This window comes from Camelina sativa, chromosome 19 (assembly GCF_000633955.1).
Source record: "Camelina sativa cultivar DH55 chromosome 19, Cs, whole genome shotgun sequence".
Taxonomy (NCBI): domain Eukaryota; kingdom Viridiplantae; phylum Streptophyta; class Magnoliopsida; order Brassicales; family Brassicaceae; genus Camelina; species Camelina sativa.
Genome location: NC_025703.1, coordinates 23,804,526 through 23,828,236, shown reverse-complemented (window position 1 = coordinate 23,828,236; position 23,711 = coordinate 23,804,526). Strand labels below are relative to the sequence as shown.

General features: G+C 34.0%; 5 protein-coding genes across 7 annotated transcripts in view; all 5 read right to left on the bottom strand.

Moving 5' to 3' along the window:
• LOC104767035 (calcium-dependent protein kinase 6) lies at positions 780-4,919 on the bottom strand. Of its 2 annotated transcripts, none has more exons than XM_010491055.2 (8): positions 4,573-4,919; positions 3,422-4,240; positions 3,143-3,286; positions 2,891-3,043; positions 2,690-2,805; positions 2,441-2,608; positions 1,381-1,605; positions 780-1,298 (listed from the first exon to the last, which is right to left on the bottom strand). In XM_010491055.2, the coding sequence occupies exons 2-8, from the start codon at positions 4,173-4,175 to the stop codon at positions 1,188-1,190; spliced, it is 1,671 nt and encodes a 556-aa protein (XP_010489357.1). In that variant the 5' UTR covers positions 4,176-4,240; positions 4,573-4,919; the 3' UTR covers positions 780-1,187. The 2 variants fall into 2 exon arrangements, with proteins under 2 accessions (XP_010489357.1, XP_010489356.1); XM_010491054.2 differs by lacking the exons at positions 780-1,298; positions 1,381-1,605 and adding exons at positions 1,682-2,051; positions 2,134-2,358 and having other exon boundaries at positions 4,573-4,918.
• On the bottom strand, positions 14,529-16,527 carry LOC104767034 (phosphoglycerate mutase-like protein). The gene is made up of 9 exons (XM_010491052.2): positions 16,293-16,527; positions 16,089-16,196; positions 15,904-15,983; positions 15,624-15,786; positions 15,462-15,536; positions 15,288-15,376; positions 15,089-15,208; positions 14,939-14,983; positions 14,529-14,850 (listed from the first exon to the last, which is right to left on the bottom strand). The coding sequence occupies exons 1-9, from the start codon at positions 16,350-16,352 to the stop codon at positions 14,772-14,774; spliced, it is 819 nt and encodes a 272-aa protein (XP_010489354.1). The 5' UTR covers positions 16,353-16,527; the 3' UTR covers positions 14,529-14,771.
• Positions 17,214-19,786, bottom strand: LOC104767030 (mitochondrial phosphate carrier protein 1, mitochondrial). The gene is made up of 6 exons (XM_010491049.2): positions 18,965-19,786; positions 18,435-18,784; positions 18,309-18,352; positions 17,866-18,080; positions 17,636-17,760; positions 17,214-17,531 (listed from the first exon to the last, which is right to left on the bottom strand). The coding sequence occupies exons 1-6, from the start codon at positions 19,103-19,105 to the stop codon at positions 17,477-17,479; spliced, it is 930 nt and encodes a 309-aa protein (XP_010489351.1). The 5' UTR covers positions 19,106-19,786; the 3' UTR covers positions 17,214-17,476.
• Positions 19,867-21,947, bottom strand: LOC104767031 (homoserine kinase-like). 2 transcript variants are annotated; one of them, XM_010491050.2, is made up of 2 exons: positions 20,952-21,947; positions 19,867-20,218 (listed from the first exon to the last, which is right to left on the bottom strand). In XM_010491050.2, the coding sequence occupies exons 1-2, from the start codon at positions 21,832-21,834 to the stop codon at positions 19,989-19,991; spliced, it is 1,113 nt and encodes a 370-aa protein (XP_010489352.1). In that variant the 5' UTR covers positions 21,835-21,947; the 3' UTR covers positions 19,867-19,988. The 2 variants fall into 2 exon arrangements, with proteins under 2 accessions (XP_010489352.1, XP_010489353.1); XM_010491051.2 differs by having other exon boundaries at positions 19,867-20,869; positions 21,603-21,920.
• Positions 22,020-23,711, bottom strand: part of LOC104767033 (glutamate receptor 3.1-like) — a 5,313-nt gene continuing 3,621 nt past the window's right edge. Inside the window, 4 exon segments of the mRNA XM_019241406.1 lie at positions 22,020-22,717; positions 22,806-23,200; positions 23,283-23,314; positions 23,392-23,693. Coding sequence (XP_019096951.1) covers positions 22,268-22,717; positions 22,806-23,200; positions 23,283-23,314; positions 23,392-23,693 — 1,179 coding nt within the window. The 3' untranslated portion in view covers positions 22,020-22,267.

Genomic DNA, 23,711 nt, shown 5'->3' with positions numbered 1-23,711 from the left:
TTTTTTTTTTAATCTAATATTTCTTTTAACGGCTGCTGACTTTTTTTTCTTTTAATAACTTTGCTAGTGTTATAGTTTAGGGATGTTTCTAAAAAATACTTTAATAAAAAAGTATACAATATTTTTTGTAAAGCAAACTTATAATTTAACTTTTCTCATTCAAACATAAAACATGATTAATGATTTGTCTCTCTCTTTTTTTTTTTTTTTGTAAGCATACAAGTTCATGTGTCATATCATTTTTGTAAACACAATTGTACTTTTTGCTCATGTGTAATTTAATTTAGTATAAAAAATGGTTGTTATGAAACAGAATAACAAAATGATTTTTGACGAAAAAGAAAACAATGATTAAATATCAACTATGAATGAATCCATCTATTTCACCGTTTTCTTGAAATAATAATAGAAAGTGACATAAATAACCCAATTGCATGTGCATTTTGCTGTGGAGAGTATATGAAGCAAAGATATAAATAAGTGGGGAGCACATGGTTTCCCTGTCATGTTCCAATCGACCACATTGGGACCAATATATGATTGATTGTTTCGAACAACCTTAAGTTTGGTTCCAAGACTTCACTTTTATTACATGATCGAGACTTCTTAGCGATCCACATTTTACATCATTTATTTCTCTTTTCATACATAAATAAACATACATGTAATGTCTTTAATATATACACTCATGATGTGTGTATATGTTTATGTATTTGCTAATTCAAAATCAAATGTAACTAGAGAAAGTAATAAGTAGACGGTGGAAGATTATATCCATATTTGTCACACAACTTTTATCATACTTTTACTATATTGGATGATGATTGATCTCTCAAAAACCCAACAAGGGTCAAAGCTTTCAACGATGGAGATGAAACAAAGCTCACCAAACTCTTTTAGCAATTGTTACAAACAAACAAACAAAAACAGAGAGAAAATGGAATAATCCTCACAGCTACTGATGAAACAGAACGAACCACTTTTGTTCATCCAACCATTTTTTTAATCATACAGTAGTTTTTTTAACATTGTAAACTCCAACCTTCAACGATTCAGCTGGTTCGCTGCAGCTAAGAATCTTGTTTCTCTTCCTCTTCATCTGTGTTTAAAGATTGCAAATGCTGGTTCCATGGAAACATTTGCAGCCTCACCAAGCAAACGGTATAAAAACGTTGTGTGTAATGTGCCTACACATCTCTCATGCTGATGTTTAGGCTATTTTTCATTGTTCTTCTTCCAACACCAGCATTTCCCTTTTGCATCATGGCAACAAATTCTTCATAATCAATCCGACCATCCTGTAAGAAACAAGAACCGAAACATTATCAGCAAATGCCAATGGTGAAGATCGGAAGAAACATGTCAAGAGGCAAAGCTTACGTTGTCTTGATCTACTTCTTTGATTACGTCTTCAAGAAAAACATCGGTCATCCCATGTTCAATGCACGATTGTTCCAGCTCATCAATGGTGATGTAACCACTTCCATCTTTATCAAAGTACTGAAATGCAGAGACAAGATGCTCTTCTCTCTCTAGCTTATTCAGATGGATCGTCGCTGCAATAAACTCACTATAATCTATTGTACCGCTGTTGTCCACGTCAGCCTAAGACACAAGACAGAATAAGGTTACTGACATCTATATAGTGANTAGCAATTGTTACAAACAAACAAACAAAAACAGAGAGAAAATGGAATAATCCTCACAGCTACTGATGAAACAGAACGAACCACTTTTGTTCATCCAACCATTTTTTTAATCATACAGTAGTTTTTTTAACATTGTAAACTCCAACCTTCAACGATTCAGCTGGTTCGCTGCAGCTAAGAATCTTGTTTCTCTTCCTCTTCATCTGTGTTTAAAGATTGCAAATGCTGGTTCCATGGAAACATTTGCAGCCTCACCAAGCAAACGGTATAAAAACGTTGTGTGTAATGTGCCTACACATCTCTCATGCTGATGTTTAGGCTATTTTTCATTGTTCTTCTTCCAACACCAGCATTTCCCTTTTGCATCATGGCAACAAATTCTTCATAATCAATCCGACCATCCTGTAAGAAACAAGAACCGAAACATTATCAGCAAATGCCAATGGTGAAGATCGGAAGAAACATGTCAAGAGGCAAAGCTTACGTTGTCTTGATCTACTTCTTTGATTACGTCTTCAAGAAAAACATCGGTCATCCCATGTTCAATGCACGATTGTTCCAGCTCATCAATGGTGATGTAACCACTTCCATCTTTATCAAAGTACTGAAATGCAGAGACAAGATGCTCTTCTCTCTCTAGCTTATTCAGATGGATCGTCGCTGCAATAAACTCACTATAATCTATTGTACCGCTGTTGTCCACATCAGCCTAAGACACAAGACAGAATAAGGTTACTGACATCTATATAGTGAAATGAAATAGTATATTTCTCAAAAGCATGCATTTTTACCGCTTCCATAAGATCTCGGATCTCGGTATCTTTCAAGGTTGAACCATATCTTCTCAAGCCAGCTTTGAGTTCATCAAAAGTGATTGCACCACTGTTATCCGTATCCATTGCCTCAAACATTGCTCTTAAACCCGCAATCTCTTCTTCTGAGAGGCTCTCAGCTATCACCTGATCATTCCATAATAAGTAATATGAGTAAAATAATGTGATGCAGAGACATTAGAACATAGAGTATAACTACAAACTGACCTTTAAAGCCATCTTTTTTAATTTATTCATTGCAGAAAACTGTTTTAGACGAGACAAAACAGCCGGATCAAGTGCTCTGTCAGGTGCAACTCCGTTCTCACAGATCCATGGATGACCTGAAAAAAAAAAAAGAGATACAAGAGAGATATAGTCTAATGTCACCAAAAGTAACCATTTATTTAAGTGTAGATGATCACGTACGCAAGACTTCATGAGCAGTCAAGCGGTCAGAGGGGCTAGAGCATAACATCTTCCGGATCAGATCTTTAGCACTGTCGGATATGACAGGCCACGGTTCTGAGTCAAAGTCGATATATCCCTTCAACACAGCATCAAAAATTCCTTGCTGTGTTTCTGATACCAAAAAAAAAACACAAAACCAAACTTCAGCAAACCTTTGTCAATGGCATTAAGCGAACACATCGAAAACGGCTATAAGCTATTTGCGCATACCTGCCCAAAAAGGCGGGACACCACTTAGCAAAATGTAGAGTATAACACCAGCAGTCCACACATCAGCTTCTGGACCATAGAGTTTAAGAAGAACCTCAGGAGCAACATAGTATGGACTTCCAACAACATCTTTGAATGTTTGGCCTGAGAGATTAGAGTACCAAAATACATTAAGCATAACAAATGGAGCACTCTAGAGATCAAACCAAATGTTTCAATATCAAAAGCTCTATGATTTTAATAAGATGCTTAGACACTCTAAACTAGATACCACATTACCTGGTTTGAAGAAAACAGAGAGACCAAAATCAATGGCCTTGAGAGAGAAGTCATCATCCTTATTAACCAACAAGAAATTCTCAGGCTTCAAGTCTCTATGCATCACACCAAGCGAATGACACGCCTCAACAACACCGACAATGATCTTGGTCAACTCGGCAGCTTTCCTCTCGCTGTAATGCCCTCTTTGAATAATCCTATCAAACAACTCACCACCAGCACAAAGCTCCATAACAATGTGAACATACAAAGGATCCTCATAAGCTCCTTTAATGGTAACAATGTTCTTGTGACCAGCTAAATGGTGCATTATCTGAATCTCCCTCCTAACATCCTCAACATCTTCTTTAGATATCAGTTTCCTCTTGGATATAGACTTACATGCATAATCAACACCCGTGGAAACCTCGGTACACAAATACGTCGTCCCGAATTGTCCTTGTCCTAGCTTACGGCTCAAGGTGTAAAGATCACGGATGTTAGGAGTCTTGTGACCAAGAACATAGTAAGCTTGATTGTCAACGTTACGCCGCATAATGGGTTCTTTAACAGGAATCACAAGAGCTGGATTGTTGTTGTTGTTGTTGTCCTGTTTTTGAGCTTCTTTGGAGAAATCTCGGTGTTCTGTGGTGGGGGCGGTAGGAGAATGATCAGAGGAAACAGTGGTGGTGGATTTGGAATTCTCCTCGGGCCTAGTGTTATGATTGCCCTCGTAGATTTTGTCCTTGAAAGAACCACGGCATGAATTGCCCATGAAACAATCTCTCTATTTTTTCCCCCACAAGTTTCTCACTTTCTTCTTCTCCTCATCCAACGATACTTTTATCAAAAAAAAAGAAACATAAACAAACAAACTCAAATCAGAAAAAAAGTATCAAACTTTGGAACCATATCAGAGAACCCAAATCAGATCAAGCTTCAAAAACATAATTTTTTGTAATATAATCAAAATTATTGAACCAAAAAAAAAAAAGACAAGACAAGAGTTGCTGAAAAGTCGTTATTCAGGAGAAGTTTCATTAAATGTTCATCGACCATTTTTACCAATATTATAGATGGATAGATCCCACACACCAAAAAAAAAAAAAAAAAAAANAAAAAAAGAATCAATAGGTAAATAAAGAAACATCAAGAAAGAGAGGATCTAGTACCGGAACAGCCAGAAGAGACGATGGTATTGATAAGGATTAGGATTAGGATTAAGATTAAGAAATCTGATTATTTTTCTGGGAGGAGATGAAGAAGAAGACGAAGAAAGATAAATATTATTCGTAGATTAGTTTTTGTTTAAAGTCAATAACAATAAGAAAAAAAATGGTTTCTTTCTAACGTTCTTTTTATAAAAAAGTATTTATATAATAACTTTGTGTGTTGCTGTTTCTGGTTGGGTAAATGGATTCGTTGAATCATCAGCAAGAGTGTAAAAGAATGATTCTTTTTTTGTGGATTTGTAAAATGATGAGAGAGGATGAGGAGGATGGTGCAGAGAAGAAAGGTCTTATTAGTGCTCTCTCTTTACGCGGTTTCGTCTCACCTTCTTCTTCTTCTTCATTCGTTAATTGCTCATTTAATTATTGAATTAATAATCATCCTCTTTTACTGGTGTGGTGTGTGACTAATGATTATTAATGCAACTAGGAAAGTAGTAGTAGTATAAAATTGTTGTGGTTTTGTTTAGGATAATTTATTTTTAAGAGATTGATTATAAGCCTAACGTTCATAGTAGCTTTTTTTTTAAGAGTTGGATTTGGATGTGCTTTTGTTGCCCAACTTAGCTAATAATTAACAAACATATTATTATTAGATGCTTATAGTTGTTAAAGAGTTAATTTATGGCTTTGGTTAACAGAACGAAACACTGGACAACTTATTTGGTCTTCAAAAAATAAAACAGTTTGACTGTTCAACATTGGTTCATCAAGATTGTTCATTCTTTTTTTTGTTTTTGTTTTTCTTTTTTGGCTAGAATCTAGATAAGATTTATTAAATAAAACATTCTGGTTTGGGTACGTTGCAGCTATAATTATAACTCAAATTTCATCATCAAAAAATTTGGTTAGAACTAACTAGTAGTGAATCCTAATATAATACAACTTTTTTTACAAATAGCAATACTTAGAAACTTAGAAGTTAGAACTTAGAAGAAGAAAATAAAAGGTCACTTTTTTCTTACAAGAACTAAAAGGCGTGAGACATGTCATTGTCGGTTTGTGAGTAAGGTCGCAGACTACATTTGTCTCGCACGTGGTGCAAATTTAGTTGTCTACTTTCATTTTTCTCATCATTTTTGTTTGTCTTTTTTTTGGTAAAAACAGTTGTCTTTGAGAAAACTAAACGGTAAACCGATGAGAAGCTAGATCTACTTTAACTCTTATATATTGTTTTGAGTGTTCTTTATAAGATCTTATCCATAGATGATAGATCGAGGTCGAGGAACAACAAGATTTCATATTTGTTATGTGATCCAACGTCCGGACTCCGGATTTAAGTTATAACACATGAACGAGCTGTCAAACCCCAACGTGGGAAAATGACCAAAATCAACCCTAACTATTTGTCAAACGTTTTTTTATACCTAAACTTTAATACCTTGCAAATAACTACCTGAATTGTATTAAAATTTAGATTTGCTACCTAAACTATATAAAATGTTGTCAATTTCAACCTCTGTTCGAACAATATTAAATCAGAGTTTAATGATCTTGAGTCAGACGGTCCGCGACTTCAACGTAGCACTGGAACTTTCCAAAACTACGTCGTTTTGGTCATTTTGGGTATTTTGTAGCAAGAAATTACCAAAAATGAAGTCTCACAGCACACCCAAAAACGGACTCCAATACTCCATTTTTGTCAAACGCTTTGTTTCGTGCCACAACAAACCTAAAAATGACCAAAACAACTTAGTTTTGGTCATTACCAGTGCCATATAGATACCACAGATCGTTTGACTCAACATCGTTAAACTTTGATTTAACAATGTTCGATCAAAGGTTGAAATTAACAACATTTTATATAGTTTAGGTAGCAAATTTGAATTTTAATACATTTCAAGTTGTTATTTGTAGGGTGTTGAAGTTTAGGTATAAAAAAGCGTTTGGCAAAGAGTTGGGGTTGATTTTGGCTGTTTTCCCGGTAAACGCTTTATATAATATCTTATTATATAAACCTTGATGACAAAATTACTCATTAACAAGATCGTGACATGTGTCAATTGTATCATTCAGATATTGACACATGTCAATTCATTATTAAAATTTGACATGTGTTAATTGTATCATTCATATGTTGACACATGTCAATTCATTATTAAAATTTTAAAAAATAAAAATGTAAAATTCAAAACCTAACCTAAATTTTTTTTATATAATAGTAAATAGATAAAATAAAATCTAATTTCATCTAAAATCTAATTATAAGATAAAGTATATATATATACCATAAAATTCAAAATTAAAATATTGTTTACTTATTTTAATTTTAAGTTGCTATATTACAAGAAAAAGACCCTTACTTTTTATATAAGATAAAAAAATGATTGTGAAACTTATACAATTAGTTACTGTTTCTAAAAAAAAAATAAATACTCACCTTTACATAAAGAAAAAGATAATTGATGTAAAAAAAAAATAGATCGTCTCATATTTTTTCTACCAATCAAATAATTTATTCAAAAGACTGCTATTGTAATATATATGATAGGAGTATGTAAGATTAACCTTTGCGTTTTTGTAACTATAAAAATGTTAAAGTGAAGAGACGTATAATAAGTTATTTAATGCGTTCATAAAGACAATTTGTTGGTAGTAGTTAAGACTAAAGATTATATTTTAACAGTAAAATATATTTGTGTGTACAAATAAACTTTTAGTGGTAATGTAGACAGTAGATTTGTAAATGGATATACATTAGTGTATTATAGCAAAAAAAACAATTATTTTCTATAACTAAAAGTTTATCTCTTTACTTTTATACATTGTTTTTACTTACGAAAAGAATTAAATACATATTCTTTGTTAAATTTCATTTAATTTTAATACTTTTGAACTCATCTACAACTATTTTCTTTAACTAAAAGTGTATTTATTTATTTTTTCAACCAAACAATAAATTAAAAGGAATTTTTTCGGTTAGTTGCCTAAGCCAGAGGGAAGGGGTTTACAAAAGAAACTTCAGAGATAAGAGAATGTGAAGCACGGACAAGACAATCCGCCTTCGAATTTGTCGCATGCGGGATCCAAGAGATGGAGATTAGTGGAAAAAACTCCAGCGAATTAAACTCATCGAGCAAGTTCGAGAAGGATGGCCAATATTCAGGGCAATGCACCATAGTAAGTAACTCAACACGTATCCGCTCCATGGCCCACAACAACGCTTCAAACTCTGAATGCAGGGGGGAGGGGCTCCGTCTTAGACACTTGGCCCCCAACAACAAGGTTCGCTCCTCACCAATGCAACACCACTAGCCTAATCATGGATGCTCATTGGTTACTTTCCAAGAACCATCAATTTGACAACAAGGTGAAGAAACTTGGACATCCGAGGATGGAGATGGAGCCGACATGACCGCCGTAAAAGATAGCGCCTCTTCCTAGGCTAACTCATCGCCCGAAGCCTGAGCAATTATATCATTTGTCTCGATCTCAAAACCTTAAAAAAATTATTTAATTTCCAGATTGCTCATAAAAATCATAGTAATTGAAGAAGTTGATTAGGATCACCCTGTTGAGAGATATCCCTCCAGAAAACAAAATCCAAATTTGAGTACACCAACTCATATGGAAAACCCTCTGATGAGACCAGAGTCAGAGATAAATCTTAAACTTCCCACGAGTGAGGGCATTCAAAAAAAAATGATCAATAGTCTCAACCGCAAAGTCGCACCTTTTATACCAGATATTTACGTTGGACACCTCGGTGTATCTAATTACTTTTATAGATAATTTTTACTTACTAAAAATACATACTTTATATTCTTGGTTAAATTTTATTTTATTTTAATAACTCTAAACCCGCACATCGGACGGGTCCTAATCTAGTAATTATACTAAAGTCCGAATATATATACACTAGTAGCCATTCCGTGCTACGCACGGATTTAATTTACATTATGTTTGGATATTTTTTGTAATTTTTGGAGATTGTTAGTTAAAACTATATTAACTAAATAAAATTATTATGTAAGATTTGAGATATGAGAGTTAGTAAAATGTGTATCTTTCTATTTATAAGAGAAATTGTAGTTAAGAGCATATGAAAAATACACTAATTTTTATATCAATTAGGTAATGTAATTTATACTTTCTCTGGTTTTTTTCTTGTCGTTTAAGGTTTTCTCACACAAATTCAAAAAATATATATTAAATTGTCTGTTTTACCTTTTATTAATCTATTTTATAAATATTTCATTAGTCAAAACTTTAAAACAGCAGGGATAAAGCTGAAATACTCACCAAACATTTTCATAAAAAACCTAAAATGACAACTAAATTAAAACATAGGGAGTATTTCATTATTATAGGAGTCACATAAGCTATGTTAGAGTTATAGATATGCAATCATTACATATTAATATATTTTCTTATATATGTAATATTTCTAAATACTATTATTAATCATTCATTGCAAAATATTTCCTTATTATGAAAGTTACAAAAATGAGAGTTAGTACAAAATATGGGATTGATGAGATGGAATAGAAAAGTAAATAAAAAATGTGTCAGGTTTATAAAATACATTATTGTGAATTAATAACTAAATTGTATATTGTTTTAAATATATATTCAAGAGTTATAATAAATATAGACAGTTATCTATTTATCAAAAAAAAATATATTCAATTCTCATTTAGTTTTTTAGAAATTATATATTAAAATATACTTTAGTTTATTTTAAATAGATTGAAAATGAAATAAAATAATGTAATATAAAGATCATGTGAATTATTTATATTAAAGTGTGGAAATAAAACAGCAAATTATTACTCGACATTATCCTATACAACCCAAATATTATAATCTTATATCCTTAAACTATTTAATCATCAAATTATTTGTTAATTGAATAAATTTGTTACACTAAAATTTTAAAGAAGCAAAATGACACTTTTGAAAGAAGAGATCATCAAATGAAAATTTTTTAGAGTTTTCAAAAGAAAACTTTAATATATTATTAGATGATATAATATAGTAAGGTTTCTTTCAACTCTAAATCTAAGAATCTGACACCCAACATAATTATATATTAAAATTATTTTAAAATCAAATACACATGAAATTTTTTTTTTTTTATAAGTATTTTAAAATGATTGCATAAATCATCAAAAGATGAACAAAGTATAAATAATTTACATTTGTGGAAAAAGTTTTCAAGACTTACTAAGATAATATTTCTTCTAAAGTTAGGAAGTTTCCAAAAACTGATGATCTGAACAACGATACTATTGTTACCAGGGTTTTGTTGTTAGTTGGAGATTGTATCGAGGATATAATAGAAAGTAAATGTTTTAGTTTTCACAATAGTATGAAAGAGGATGTGATTGTATAGTAATAAAGTTTTCAAGACTTACTAAGATAATATTTCTTCTAAAGTTAGGAACTTTCCAAAAACTGATGATCCGAACAACGATACTATTGTTACCAGTGTTTTGTTGTTAGTTGGAGATTGTATCGAGGATATAATAGAAAGTAAATGTTTTAGTTTTCACAATAGTATGAAAGAGGATGTGCTTGTATAGTAATAGGTTGTTTTAGAAAACTAAACTTTATAGAATGTTTGAGCCTTTAAGAGAGAGAAGGGATTGAAATCAAATATTAGTGATCATAAATTCGCAAGTGTTTCAAAATAATAAGTTAAAATGAGAAGTAATATAAACAAAAATGAAAACTGAGGAAAATAGTGGGTAGATATAATGCAATGCATAAAATGATGATATTCTTTCAAATCAAACCTAAGTAATTATGTTCATAATTTAATTTTATATAAACAATTTTTAAAAAATTTAAACTAATTTACTTAAATAATACCATCCCACCCTCTTACTTAAACTTGTTTCTGCTTGTCCCCGTGAAAATTATATAAGATTCAAACACATAAATTAAACCCAAGAATTCAAACCTATAAATTTAATTTAATTAATGTTGGTATAGTTACAAGATGAAACCAACGACAGACTGATATAAGGTGGCTTTAGATTCTTGGGGTTGCATATATTTCTAATTAAAGATGGAAGGAAGAAAATGTTGATGGTTTTTTTTTTGGTTTTATGGGCTTGTAGTTAAATATGTCCAAATTATAGTTAATTAGGTCCAAACAAAAAAAATCCAGGTGTCAGAAATAGAGTAAGTCAAATGTCATTTTCTTAGCAAAAGTTGAAAAAAATCTTTAAACTAATTTACTTAAATAATACCATCCCACCCTCTTACTTAAACTTGATTCTGCTTGTCCCCGTGAAAATTATATAAGATTCAAACACATAAATTAAACCCAAGAATTCAAACCTATAAATTTAATTTAATTAATATTGGTATAGTTCCGAGATGAAACCAACAACAGACTGATATAAGGTGGCTTTAGATTCTTGGAGCTGCATATATTTCTAATCCCTGTTTTAAAAATCCCCGCCTAACACTGATTACGCCCCGTAAAATCGTTAGGCCCACCCTCACCGCCTCGATTAATGACTAATCCCCGCCTAGCATCAATTGTCTGATTATGTCTGTCTAATCCGATTATTTTCCGCTTAATTTTGTGTATAACGATTATTTTTGGAACTAAATATAAATCAGACATATATATTTTTGTTATTTCGACATTTAAATTAAGAGTTTATGATGTTTTACGATAACTAATGTATAAACTTATAATAAAAATCATAATTTTAAAGACAATACTATAGTTTTATATTTTTCTTTTAACATAAACAGAATTATACATATATTTAGTACAATATATTTTAATTTTATTACTAATTTAATAAAATAACTCGAAAACTAGTCCCCGATTAATCCTCGTTTTATCTCCGATTTTCTCGCTAGGCGCTAGGCCCATCCCGACCGCCCAACTAGCGCCTAGCGATTTCTAAAACAGGGTTTCTAATTAAAGATGGAAGGAAGAAAATGTTGATGGGTTTTTTTTGGTTTTATGGGCATGTAGTTAAATAGGTCCAAATTATAGTTAATTAGGTCCAAAAAAAAAAAATTCAGGCGTCAGAAATAGAGTAAGTCAAATGTCGTTTTCTTAGCAAAAGTTGAAAAAAATCTTCTCATATTATATAATATAGTAGATTATGACCCGCGGTATATCGCGGGGCAAGTTTCTTTTGATTTTTTTTTAATTTACTATTTTAATACTAATTTTGCTAATGTACTCTTTTATTAATTTTTGTGATTTAGTATATAATTTGTGGTATACCGCGCAACAATTTTTTTTAATTCAATCTTAATTAAATCAATTTGATTCGACATATTTTATATTGGTATTGTTAAAATAGTAATATAAAGATTTAACTGTATCGAAGTATCATATTAATGATATTTTATTTTTTAGTATTATCAATTCAATCATGTAATATCATATAACCCGTAATATAATATAACTCTTTTCTGTTATTTTGAAAATTTAATATGTTTAAATATTCATAATTTTAAACTTTTTATTAAGTTTAGATATATCAGTTATAAACTATAAACTTCTTAAAATTCTATAGTTTACTATATACGGTAAATTTACGATATATGTATGTTGAACACACACTTTTTATATTAATTAAATAATATATGTTTGTTTAAAAAAATTCAAATCACAATATATGCAGGAAAAAATATATTTTTATTAACTTTATGTATTATATGATGACTCACTACATTTAAATTTTAAAATAAAAAAAGATGATAGAAAAATATTTTTTTTAATATGGAATAAATCTTGGGGAATTGTCATAAATACCACTAAAATAGGTTTTTATTCCAAAAATACCACAATTTAGTTTTTTTTTCCAAAAATACCACTAAAATGTATTTTTTTTCCAAAAATACCACATAATTAAATTAAATTTCTAATACTAAAAACTGATTCCTAAATTCTAAATACTAAACCCTACCCCTAAAAACTATACCCTAAAACTAAATGTGTCAACCCAAACCTAAAAAAAAAAAATCTACATCCTTAAAAATCATTTTTTTGTGTTTGTGGTAATTTTGGAAAAAATACTTTTGTGGTAATTTTGGAAAAAAAAACTAAAAAAGGGTATTTTTGGAAAAAAAACTTTTTTTAATGGTATTTGAAGGAATTTCTCATAAATCTTTTAAAAATCTATATTAATTATAGAATATTATATATATAGATATTTAAAATATTTTAATTATGTTTTGTTATAAGGATAGTAGAGAGAATAAAAACTTGTTTGGATTAAATATAAGCATTAAATGACATTAAATGTAAAAACTTTCCAAAACCGATTTTTGAGCAAAAACTGCTGCAAAAATATATAGATACTAGATTAAGACCCATGCTAGAGCACGAGTTGAAATTCATTTTATTTATATAATAAATTTTATATAAAATATAATTATGTGATTGTTTTTAAAAGTTTTATTGGATAAAACATTATGCAATAAAATCATATGCTAAATATGATGGCTTAAAAAAGACACTTATTTTGTAAGTTTTATATTGTTAATGATTCTAGATAATTACTTGTGTTATAACACTGGTTAAATTTTATTTTATACGAAATTTTGTATATTTTATATTTTAAAATAAAATTTTAATATGTTGTATTAGGTTATATATGTGAAGTTATTTCAACAATGTATATTTTACATCATGACTTGAATGTCATAATAAGACATAAGTTTGTAAATTTGAATTTCAATATTCAAATTTTGACCCGTTACTCAGTAAAATTTTTAATTCAATTGATTTTATATTTAAAGAATAATATTACTAAATCTTGAATATTTTATAGATTGAAGAATTTATATTTGTTTTTAAAATTCAACTTATGGTATATCCGGAAATAAAACTATTTTAAATTATAATAAATAATATGATAATTTATTTGTTTCACAAAATAGACTCATATATAAAAATAAAAGGTGAAGTATAATGATAGTTAACAAATTAATATGTTAAGTTAGATATCAAAAGATATTATTTGATGAATAATTTAATAAATAAAATTAATATGGTAAGTTAGATGATATGATTCTTTAAAATATTCTATTTAAGATTTTTGGTATAACCTATTTGTAACTAATTAATCTAATCATTAATGTATAACCTATTTGTAATCCCCTATATAATAAAACGGAATTACACAACATTGTTTTGTAGACTATATAATTTTAATAAATGAAATTAATATGGTAAGTTAGATGATATGATTCTTTAGAATATTTTATTTAAGATTTTTGGTATAACCTATTTGTAACTAATTAATCTATCATTAATGTATAACCTATTTGTGACCAACTTATTAAAATTATTATATAGGGGATAACTTATAAAACAAATAAAACTTTGATCTACTTCAATAGATTATCAGAAATTACCCAATAATTTAATGAAAACTGAGTGTAGTCTATTGGAACTTTCTCTTTGTTTTATTGAATGCTCGGCCATAAGAAAAGTCATTATACAGCTGCCATAAAATAGTCGAATATATCTTTCTTCTAAATAACAAAATTCAAAACACAAAATACAAAGGATGAAAATATGAAAAAGTCACAAAAACTGTGGGGTAAAATTTTCTCCAAAACCGGTGGTAAATATCAAATCCAAGATTCCAAGTACTTGGGAGCTTTTGAGCAATCTAAACACAAGAAAATCTCAGTCTTCTCTTCTCAAACAAGATGGTCCACAACATAACAACAATAAAACCCAACAACTTGGGAGCGGACAATATCATAGTAATGGGTTTGGAGAGCCCAAGAATTTTTATTTACAGCTCACTAACACTTACTGCTAACAACTCACAAGTTTCTGGTTCTGAATCTGATGCTGATAGAGATAAATCTATTCATCTAAGCTTCACACTGATTTAGTTGCATCTACCATTTTCTCCACTCATCCACTTGTGGTCACAGTGGTGCTATTATTTTCACAATTGTATAATCACTGCGTATATACTAAATGGACAAGATGATTTAAAGCTACCACTGAATTTTGGGTAATAACAATCATAATCAATAAAATTCATGTGGCAGCAAAGTCAACCTACATAGCAATATTTTTTCATCAATAACTGAAAAAATGCCAAATTCTAGTCCAATAGAAGCATCATGTAATTTATTCTTTTTAGAAAGAAGAAAACAATCTCAGAAACTTGTGCTCTCTCTTACTCCTCAGCCGTTTAGCCACTTGGATGATCAAGTCCTTGAGGAACCTTCCCAGGATAGTTTGTGGTCTCTACAGAATCAGTCGCCAAGTTCCTATACTCCCAACAACAAAATAATTAATCCAAAACACTCTCAAATCTTATTACTATTCTATCAGAACTTATGGACATTTTCTGCTTACCCTTGATCCACGATGACCACTGAGCGAAGCTCACAGTTTTTGAAACTGAAAACAGTTAGAGATTTTGATTAGTTAAACAGTATACTGCATTCCTTAACTTATACAAAAGGTTGGTGCTTGTAGACAACAAGTTTCTGTTTAAGTTCTTACTGTATAGACAACTCTTTCTTTATGTCATCGGCACAATCTTTCCCGAAAGAACTCAAGAGACCATGCAAGAAGCCGCTGTGAGATACAACTGCGATCTCCTTCTCTTTCCTCGTCCATAGCCTTCACAAAGCAAATGGCAGTTGAGAGATTCAGCTATACGTAACTCCATGGAAAAATTAGTAATAAAAATGAAACTCACCATTTGAAGAACTCTACACCTCTGGCTGCAACTTCTTCAGGGGTCTCTCTTGGACTCGGCTTCCACAAAACATCCTTGTCGCTTTCGATCTGAAACCATAGAGAAAAATAACATAAGCAACTTGCCAACATATCAGCATAGATAGATATTAAACCAAATAAGATGTTTTTGTACAATTGAGAAATCGATTGCGGGAAAGAGAGCCTTGTACTCTGTGACGCTTCTTCGCCTGTCACAAGGATGATCACCCTGCATTCATAAAAAAAAAAAAAAATCTTTAACAATGTGATCTTCGCCCATCTATACTAACAACACCCTCCTTAATTACTTATGTACCATAGTTTCCCTGCATAGCTCAACAGCAAGAAAAGGTGGGACATTTAAGCTAGAAATCGCAGGACGATCGCTGCTCCCAGCGTTGGCCACCATTAGCGGTGTTGCATCCGCTCCATCAGTATCTTCTTCACCTCCAAAAGCACCAACAGCTGTTTGTATTGTTCTACATTTAACAACAATTATAAAAACTGAGTCATTATAGCTACCTATTTCAGTATGCTGAATAACCAAAAAGAACAACGAGCAACTTATAGTCACAAAGGTGTGAAAACGTATTTACCTAAGCAAAGGTGAAACAATGACAAGTTCAACCTTGTTTAAGAGTTGAGCTTCTCTAACATGATTCCTTAGATTATCAACCTGAGCCATAGAGAGATGATGATGATGACGACAAGATCATAACAAGAGCCATTAAGATCCAGAACAGAACAGAACAGAACAGAAGAGAATAGAGATTATACATACCTGTTGCCAACCAAGAGGGGTGAGACGAGCATCAAAGTAATCCTCAGAAGAGTAAGCACTGTGATCTTTATCTCCAGACACATTATGAATCCCTTGAGCATGTCTCACCTACCAAAACAAAACAAAACCCGTCAGAAACATGGGATAGCGAGAGAAAGAGAGAATAAGAACCACATATTTATCTCCGGTTTGAAAGGAACGAACCAGGTGAATGGTTTTGCAACGATGAAGAGGGTAAAGACCTATGCTTTCGTGGTTCACCATGACTAGAACAATATTTTCTTCAAATCAAGATCAGAACTGAGAAGCAAGCAAAAATGGTGTGAGATCAAGATGTTTTTGTGAAGTGTCGTTGGAGAAAGAGAAGAGATCCTAAACCGCCGCATGTGCCACGCTCTCTATAATCTATATTCTATACTAGTACTGTATAATTTATTTATTTCGAAAAATCCCAAAAAAAAAAAAAAAAGAGACGTGTGAGATTAAAGAAAGGGCCATTGAAACCAGCCCAATAAGGAGTTTGTAAGATCACAGCCGACCTAACTCACATGTCGGTAGCATTATCGTATATTCTTTTCGTTTGTTTGTTTGACTACCAACACAAAACACATAAATTTAGAAAAAAAAAAAAAAAAAAAAAAAAAAAAAAAATTTTNTTTTTCTATGATATTCAACAAAACAGCCATTGCCAACCTCAAGACTCAAGAGAGTAAATAAGTCAATAAAAAGCTTTGTTCCAAAAAACAATATTGGAGGTATAAAGGCATCCCAGAACAGTGAAATTATTAGCCTTTGAGGGTTAAACTTGACCCTAATAATTAATATGCATTGAACCTGCTCTGGAGAAATGGTAAAGTTGATTGGTATTTCACTGTTTTACTTTTAAGAAAGTTATCATGTGAATGTGATTAAGTTACAGTGGAGAGATTCCTTCATGATGCTCATTCATGATTAGCTTCAATAATATAATCCACTCTTCTTATCAATAACAAAATTCCAAAGGAAAGACAAATATTAAAAATTTTATATATGAAGAAGTCACAAAAAGTTTCAGCTAAAAACAAGTACTTGGGAGCTATATTGACTATTGAGCCATCTCAGTCAAAAATGGTCCACAACATGACAAAGATAAAACCAGAGACTTTTCTTTTTACCTCAATCAGTTTGAAGATTATAGTTTCTGTTTACATCATTATCACTCATTAGCACTTTAGTTACAAATCCAAATTTCAGGCAAGGATTGAACTAAGCGAAAATTTTCAAAACGCTTATTCCATTCGCTACACAACGCTCGGGTTATCTACTTGCAAGAGAATCTTACATGATAGTATGTTTTTTGAGTTCCAGGTCCAGATGTTGACAGAGATAAATCTATACTCTTCTCAGCTTCACACTGATAATTTTGTTGCATCCACTGGTTTCCTCACTCCTCCACTTGTAGGGCTATATTTTTCACAATTTATACAATCAAGCTGGTTAGATGAGAATATATAGGAGCAGAGATAGTAGAGCTTCTGATTTGGAAATTTGGAGAGATGGCTACTTACAATCCACTTAAGACTTTGATGGCGTCATAAAAGAACCATTGCAAGGTAATGACAGGTCCAACAATCGTGATCCGAACAGGAAGACTTCTAGTGAAAAGACCAACAAACCCAATGTTCCTCACAGCCTGTAGCTCAAGCAAAATAACCAACATCAATCAACTCTGCTCGATGGTATGCAAAACTGTGAAATGGAATTCAAATATTAAAATAGTGATGGTTAAGAGTCTTACCTGCAGCACATTCTTGGCTTTGTTGTTGTATAGAGACGAAAGAACCACATCTGCGGGGTTAGATATGACTGTACCTACAGCTCCAGCAGTATAGCCAGCAAGACATGTGACACCTAGTTGTTGAGCTTTAGAGCAATCTTGCTTCCTCTTCTGGATAATCTTTTGATATATAAATTCAACTGACTGCTCAAACGTCGAGAACATCACCATAGAAACTGAAACAACGCATAAACATTGAAATCAACAAGATATGGTATTTGTAGAGAACACAACCAAGTCTACGAAAAGGCTAGTGTGCATCTATATAGCTCAAGTACTTGTTTCATATCCCCAAAGCTAATGCCTAAAACTAAACATAACTGAAGGTTTTAGATGATGCAGAGAGATGATGATGTTAAAATTGATTTAGTGAAAACAAAGCATTGTCGAAGCAGTAACATTACATGGAAGATTACGACACCAGAGCGGAAAAAGTCCCCTGTGGAAGCTGCATATGGAGAGATAAAGACTTAAAGAACAAATACTAAGTGAGACAGCCACGCAGAATGATTCCAAGACAAAGGGCTTACCCAGCAAGACCTTCACTTCTATATACTCTTGGAAATCCATCAATCAAACCTTTCGCAAACAGAGGCTGCGTCTGAACTCTAACTTTTATAGCTTCAAAAGGACATAAAGCCATATCGGCGAATACCTGAGCAGAAGCACTGCTGAGAAAATATATGGAAGTTCTGTTATGATTAGGCAACACATTGCTGTAGAGTGTCTTGAAGTACTCATAGAGTCCAAATCTGCATCCACCTTGAACACCATAGCCTAATAGCTTCCCTGACCAACCTCTCCAAAGATAGGAACGGCCATGCTCTCTTAAGAGAGTGGAGAAACCGGAAGGAATGCTATGATACTTCAGTGGATTCACCTACAAGAGACAGAATGATCGATCCTCACTGACTGATCAATCACAATGATACCAATTTGAGCAAAAAAGATCCTAAATTTAGCAGTTCTATTCCATCGTTATAAATCCTAACAAGACAAGCGACTTAAAGAAACAAACAAGATTAGAGATTTGAAGCAGAGCAAAGGTGGAAACACAAACCTGCATATTGACTTTGAGGACATCGAGAGGGGTTATAGCCAAATGGGTAGTTCCGGCACTAAGCATTCCTCCCATGGTACAAACAGTATAAAACCAAGGAGACGACAGATCATCGTCTAGTTTAGTCTTGACTCTTGTCATCTTCTACAAAAATCGTCTCGAATCCCGATAAACCCTAATCCCTCAGAAAAAACAAAGTTGTTCTTTGGCGTTTTCTCTGGTAAACCCCAAAACCCAGAATAAGAAGAAGAAACACGTCAGGGGAGGAAAGGTATAGAAGAAGGGGCAAAGAGTGTGTACGTGGAAGAAAGGGTTCTCATTTTTTCTGATGGAGATCTCTCGTCCACGTCTCACGGACAAAGACAAGGCTCAGAACTTAACATAAGGCTCTCTCTCTCATTTACTTTTTCCACTAATAAAGTTCCAAGCGTTCTGGAGAACAACGGGTTGGCGGAAAAATCGAATCTTGTGGTAAGAAGGTAATTTTCAGTTTAGGTTTCATGCCGGCGGATTACCGTTACCGGAATATTTTTGAGTCCTCTTTTTTTTTTTCCTAATTGGGCTTTCATGGACCTTGTAGTTTTGGTTTTCTACTGTTTTCACTTCACACAAATGATCAACCAAAGTTTCCTGAAAATGATCCTCTACATATTGACATTTTCATTCACTGACAAGAATTGGTTTGCCTCAATTTGAAGCCAATAAGATTTGGTTCATCTTGCTTAACCAGAGCTTGCCTATTGTTATTAGCTTGCTTCAGGTCTTCTACTAACAAAAACCGAATATGAGTGGATGGATAAAAGACATTTGCTAGATTCTGATGGTCATTTGTCACGTTTTGTTACTGTGTTTAAACTTTAAACTTAGGACAGTGATCCTTCAATGAAACGCCTGATTCAAAATAAGAGAAACCAATGACATGCCAAAAAGAGACTAAGCAAAACTCATACATTGTCCTTTATTTGTGTAGAAAATTACAGTACAGAGAAAGATTTGATTCCAAAACTCAAACATCAAAAAAAAATCACCTGGAAATGCTGTTGACAAGCCTAGCACCAATCTTATCAAGCTTCTTCACAGACGCAACAGATTTCAAATGTCCAACTTTCCAAAACGCTTCCACCATCTTCTCTCCGATCACTTGACCCATCTCCTCCGAATCAATCACAGCAACCGCTGTTGGTCCAGCTCCGCTAATCGTACATCCAAATGCTCCAGCTTCCAAAGCCGCCTTCTTCACAGCTTCCATTCCAGGAATCAAAGGTGCTCTTGTCGGCTCCACAATCTTATCAGACGACAACGCCTTCCCAAGCATAACAGCGTCTCCTTCTAGCACCGCAGCGACTAAAGCAGCAGCTTGACTACTATTCCAAACATGGTGAACCATTGGAATCTCAGTAGGTAATGCAGCTCTCATTTTCTTAGTTGGAGCTTCAAAGTTAGGGCTAACTAGAACAAAGAAGAGATCTTTTTCAGACGGGAACCTCAATGGTTTCAAGTCAAGAGGCTCGTAGTTTCTAATCAAAACGAATCCACCCATGATCGCTGGTGCGATGTTATCAGCGTGATAACCGGAAACCTTAGCTTCCGATTCTAAACCGGCTAAAACCAATTCCTCACTCCCTAATTTCCGGCCAAAGATCTCATTAACCGCCACAGCTGCTGCGGCGGCGCTAGCTGCACTAGAGCCTAAACCACTACCTAAAGGTAAGCCTTTGTGCAAATCTAACGACAAACCAACCGATCTAATCCCTAACATCTTCATCGTAGCAATGGCGGCGATTCCAGCACAGTTCCGGAGAGGATTCGTGCTGAGCTTTGTTGTGGTTCCGGTGATCTCCGAGATTGAGATCTCACCGGCTCTTACCGAAGGATCCACACGGAGAGTCACGTGGTCACCGAGACCATCGACGGCGCATCCTAGGAAATCAAACCCTGGTCCNTGCTCCAGCTTCCAAAGCCGCCTTCTTCACAGCTTCCATTCCAGGAATCAAAGGTGCTCTTGTCGGCTCCACAATCTTATCAGACGACAACGCCTTCCCAAGCATAACAGCGTCTCCTTCTAGCACCGCAGCGACTAAAGCAGCAGCTTGACTACTATTCCAAACATGGTGAACCATTGGAATCTCAGTAGGTAATGCAGCTCTCATTTTCTTAGTTGGAGCTTCAAAGTTAGGGCTAACTAGAACAAAGAAGAGATCTTTTTCAGACGGGAACCTCAATGGTTTCAAGTCAAGAGGCTCGTAGTTTCTAATCAAAACGAATCCACCCATGATCGCTGGTGCGATGTTATCAGCGTGATAACCGGAAACCTTAGCTTCCGATTCTAAACCGGCTAAAACCAATTCCTCACTCCCTAATTTCCGGCCAAAGATCTCATTAACCGCCACAGCTGCTGCGGCGGCGCTAGCTGCACTAGAGCCTAAACCACTACCTAAAGGTAAGCCTTTGTGCAAATCTAACGACAAACCAACCGATCTAATCCCTAACATCTTCATCGTAGCAATGGCGGCGATTCCAGCACAGTTCCGGAGAGGATTCGTGCTGAGCTTTGTTGTGGTTCCGGTGATCTCCGAGATTGAGATCTCACCGGCTCTTACCGAAGGATCTACGCGGAGAGTCACGTGGTCACCGAGACCATCGACGGCGCATCCTAGGAAATCAAACCCTGGTCCCAAATTAGCGACGGTGGCTGGCGCAAAAGTCTTGACGGAGACGAAAACTGGCTCCGGCTCAACGGCGACGAGGGTTTGTACGGAAGCTTTACATCGAAAGACGGAGACTTTCGCGAACAACGGCGGCGATGGATTGGATTTGGGTTGGAAATATGAAATGGGTTTGGAAGGAGACTGGAAACAGAGACTCGCCATTAGAGAACAGTAGTGAGATCACAAATGCAAATGAACAAAGGCGAACACTTTAATACAAATTATATAAGAGAGAGAGAGAGAGAGATGAACAAACGTGACCACCTAACCTAATGCTTTCTCCAGTAAAGCTGATTACTTTTTTTAAGAGTGGAATGAGTGAGATCACATTCAGATTGGCTCCTGACCAGTGAAATTAACGGTTTAACTACCAACCGAAGTGAACCGGACCGGGAAGCTTGTTCACTTTGAATTGGCTCTTACAAGTACTTTGAGGTTTAAGTTTATGCTTCAGTTTTAGATGATTGTAAATATATATAACTTATCTCATATCTGCATCTAAACAAAATCTCATTTTGGTTGCAAATGAGGTGTGTGAGTTAAAATGTACATATTAGCATACAAAACCATAAGTATATATAGTCTTTTTGTTTCTTCATATAGATCTTCTAGATGCGCTCCTTGAGATACTATTCGCATTCATCGAAAGATTGTTGTGTCTTTTGCGCTTTAACCTTCGCTGTGTTTCTTCTTCCTTTTCACCAACAAATGCTAGAAACGTCTGCAGTTTTGTTAAACGTGACCTTTTTGGTGAAGGTATAGCTTCTTCTTCTACTACTTCAGGCGTGTATTTGCAGAAGTCGTGGATTATTTTGAAGAAGTGGATAAAGAGAGCGACGAGACAGACGATCCCAACCACAAGGAACATGCCCCAGAAGCTATGGACATTGAGCTGTTCTGAGTCCCCTGACTGAGACCCGTGCGGGCTGCTGCAGTTGGATTTGGAAAGCCATCGGTCATGGATCTTCTGAAGCTCGCCTGTTTCGGATAGTCCAAGAATTGTGGTTGACATGTCAACTGCTAAAGGAGAGTCTCTTGGGAAAGCCTTTTGAACAGAAAATGCAAAAATGTGATCAGAAATATGTTTGAACATGCTGGTAAAGAGAGAAGAAACTCAGAAGATGATGACTCACAAATCCCCAACCGCATCTAGTGAATTCTTGGCCTCTGATGGCAAACTTACAGTAATCTGAGAGGAAGAGATCAACATAAGGACGTTCATCAACGATTGCAGCAACAGTACCATTTTGAAGCGCATTAGCATATTCTTCAGGAGAGGCGAGAGGCACAAGCCTAGATCTGGCAATGTTAAGCTCCTCTGTCATGTAGTTTTCAGCAAATGAACCAACCTGGAAGCCAATACGACCACTGCTACTGATGAGTGTATCTACTCCTTTTATAGGTGAATTAAGCTGTTGCACTGTAAGTATCGATGTGAGACTCGCTGTGTAGCTAGATGTAATGATCAGAACCACAAAAAGCCATATCAGAAGCACCATACGACCAAGCGTGCTCACTGTAGTCTCTCCTGAGAGTTTGATTTCATAAAAGATGTTAAGAACTTCACACAGGAATTGCAGTAACTAGCTTGAGGGGGTTTCGAGACTTACTGTGGGAGAAAAACATTGTCGAAAAGGTGAACCTGCATCGTAATAAGAGATTAGAGCTATAGCAATCTACATTTTATGCAGACAAATAAGATGACTCTTGTATACTAACCAGAGAATGGTAATGATTTGTCGCCTTGGCGGACCACGAAACTCATCATTTATACGGTGTTCAAGAATCCATATTGCAGCTCCAACAATAACGAAAAAAGATGCTGTTACTCCCCACATAGGAAGAGTAAACGGGCGTAAAAAGGCCCAAGGATTTTCGTTAAGTCTTGTGACAGGAGCAACAACGACAAGGCCTGACTCAATGTATGGCTGGGTGTAATCCACAATCTTGGTCCGTCTAGTGACAATGGCTATGTCACCTACAACAGCATCAAAGTCAACCCCAGTGGTGACCTTTTTGACCAGCTCATTGTAGTTTGG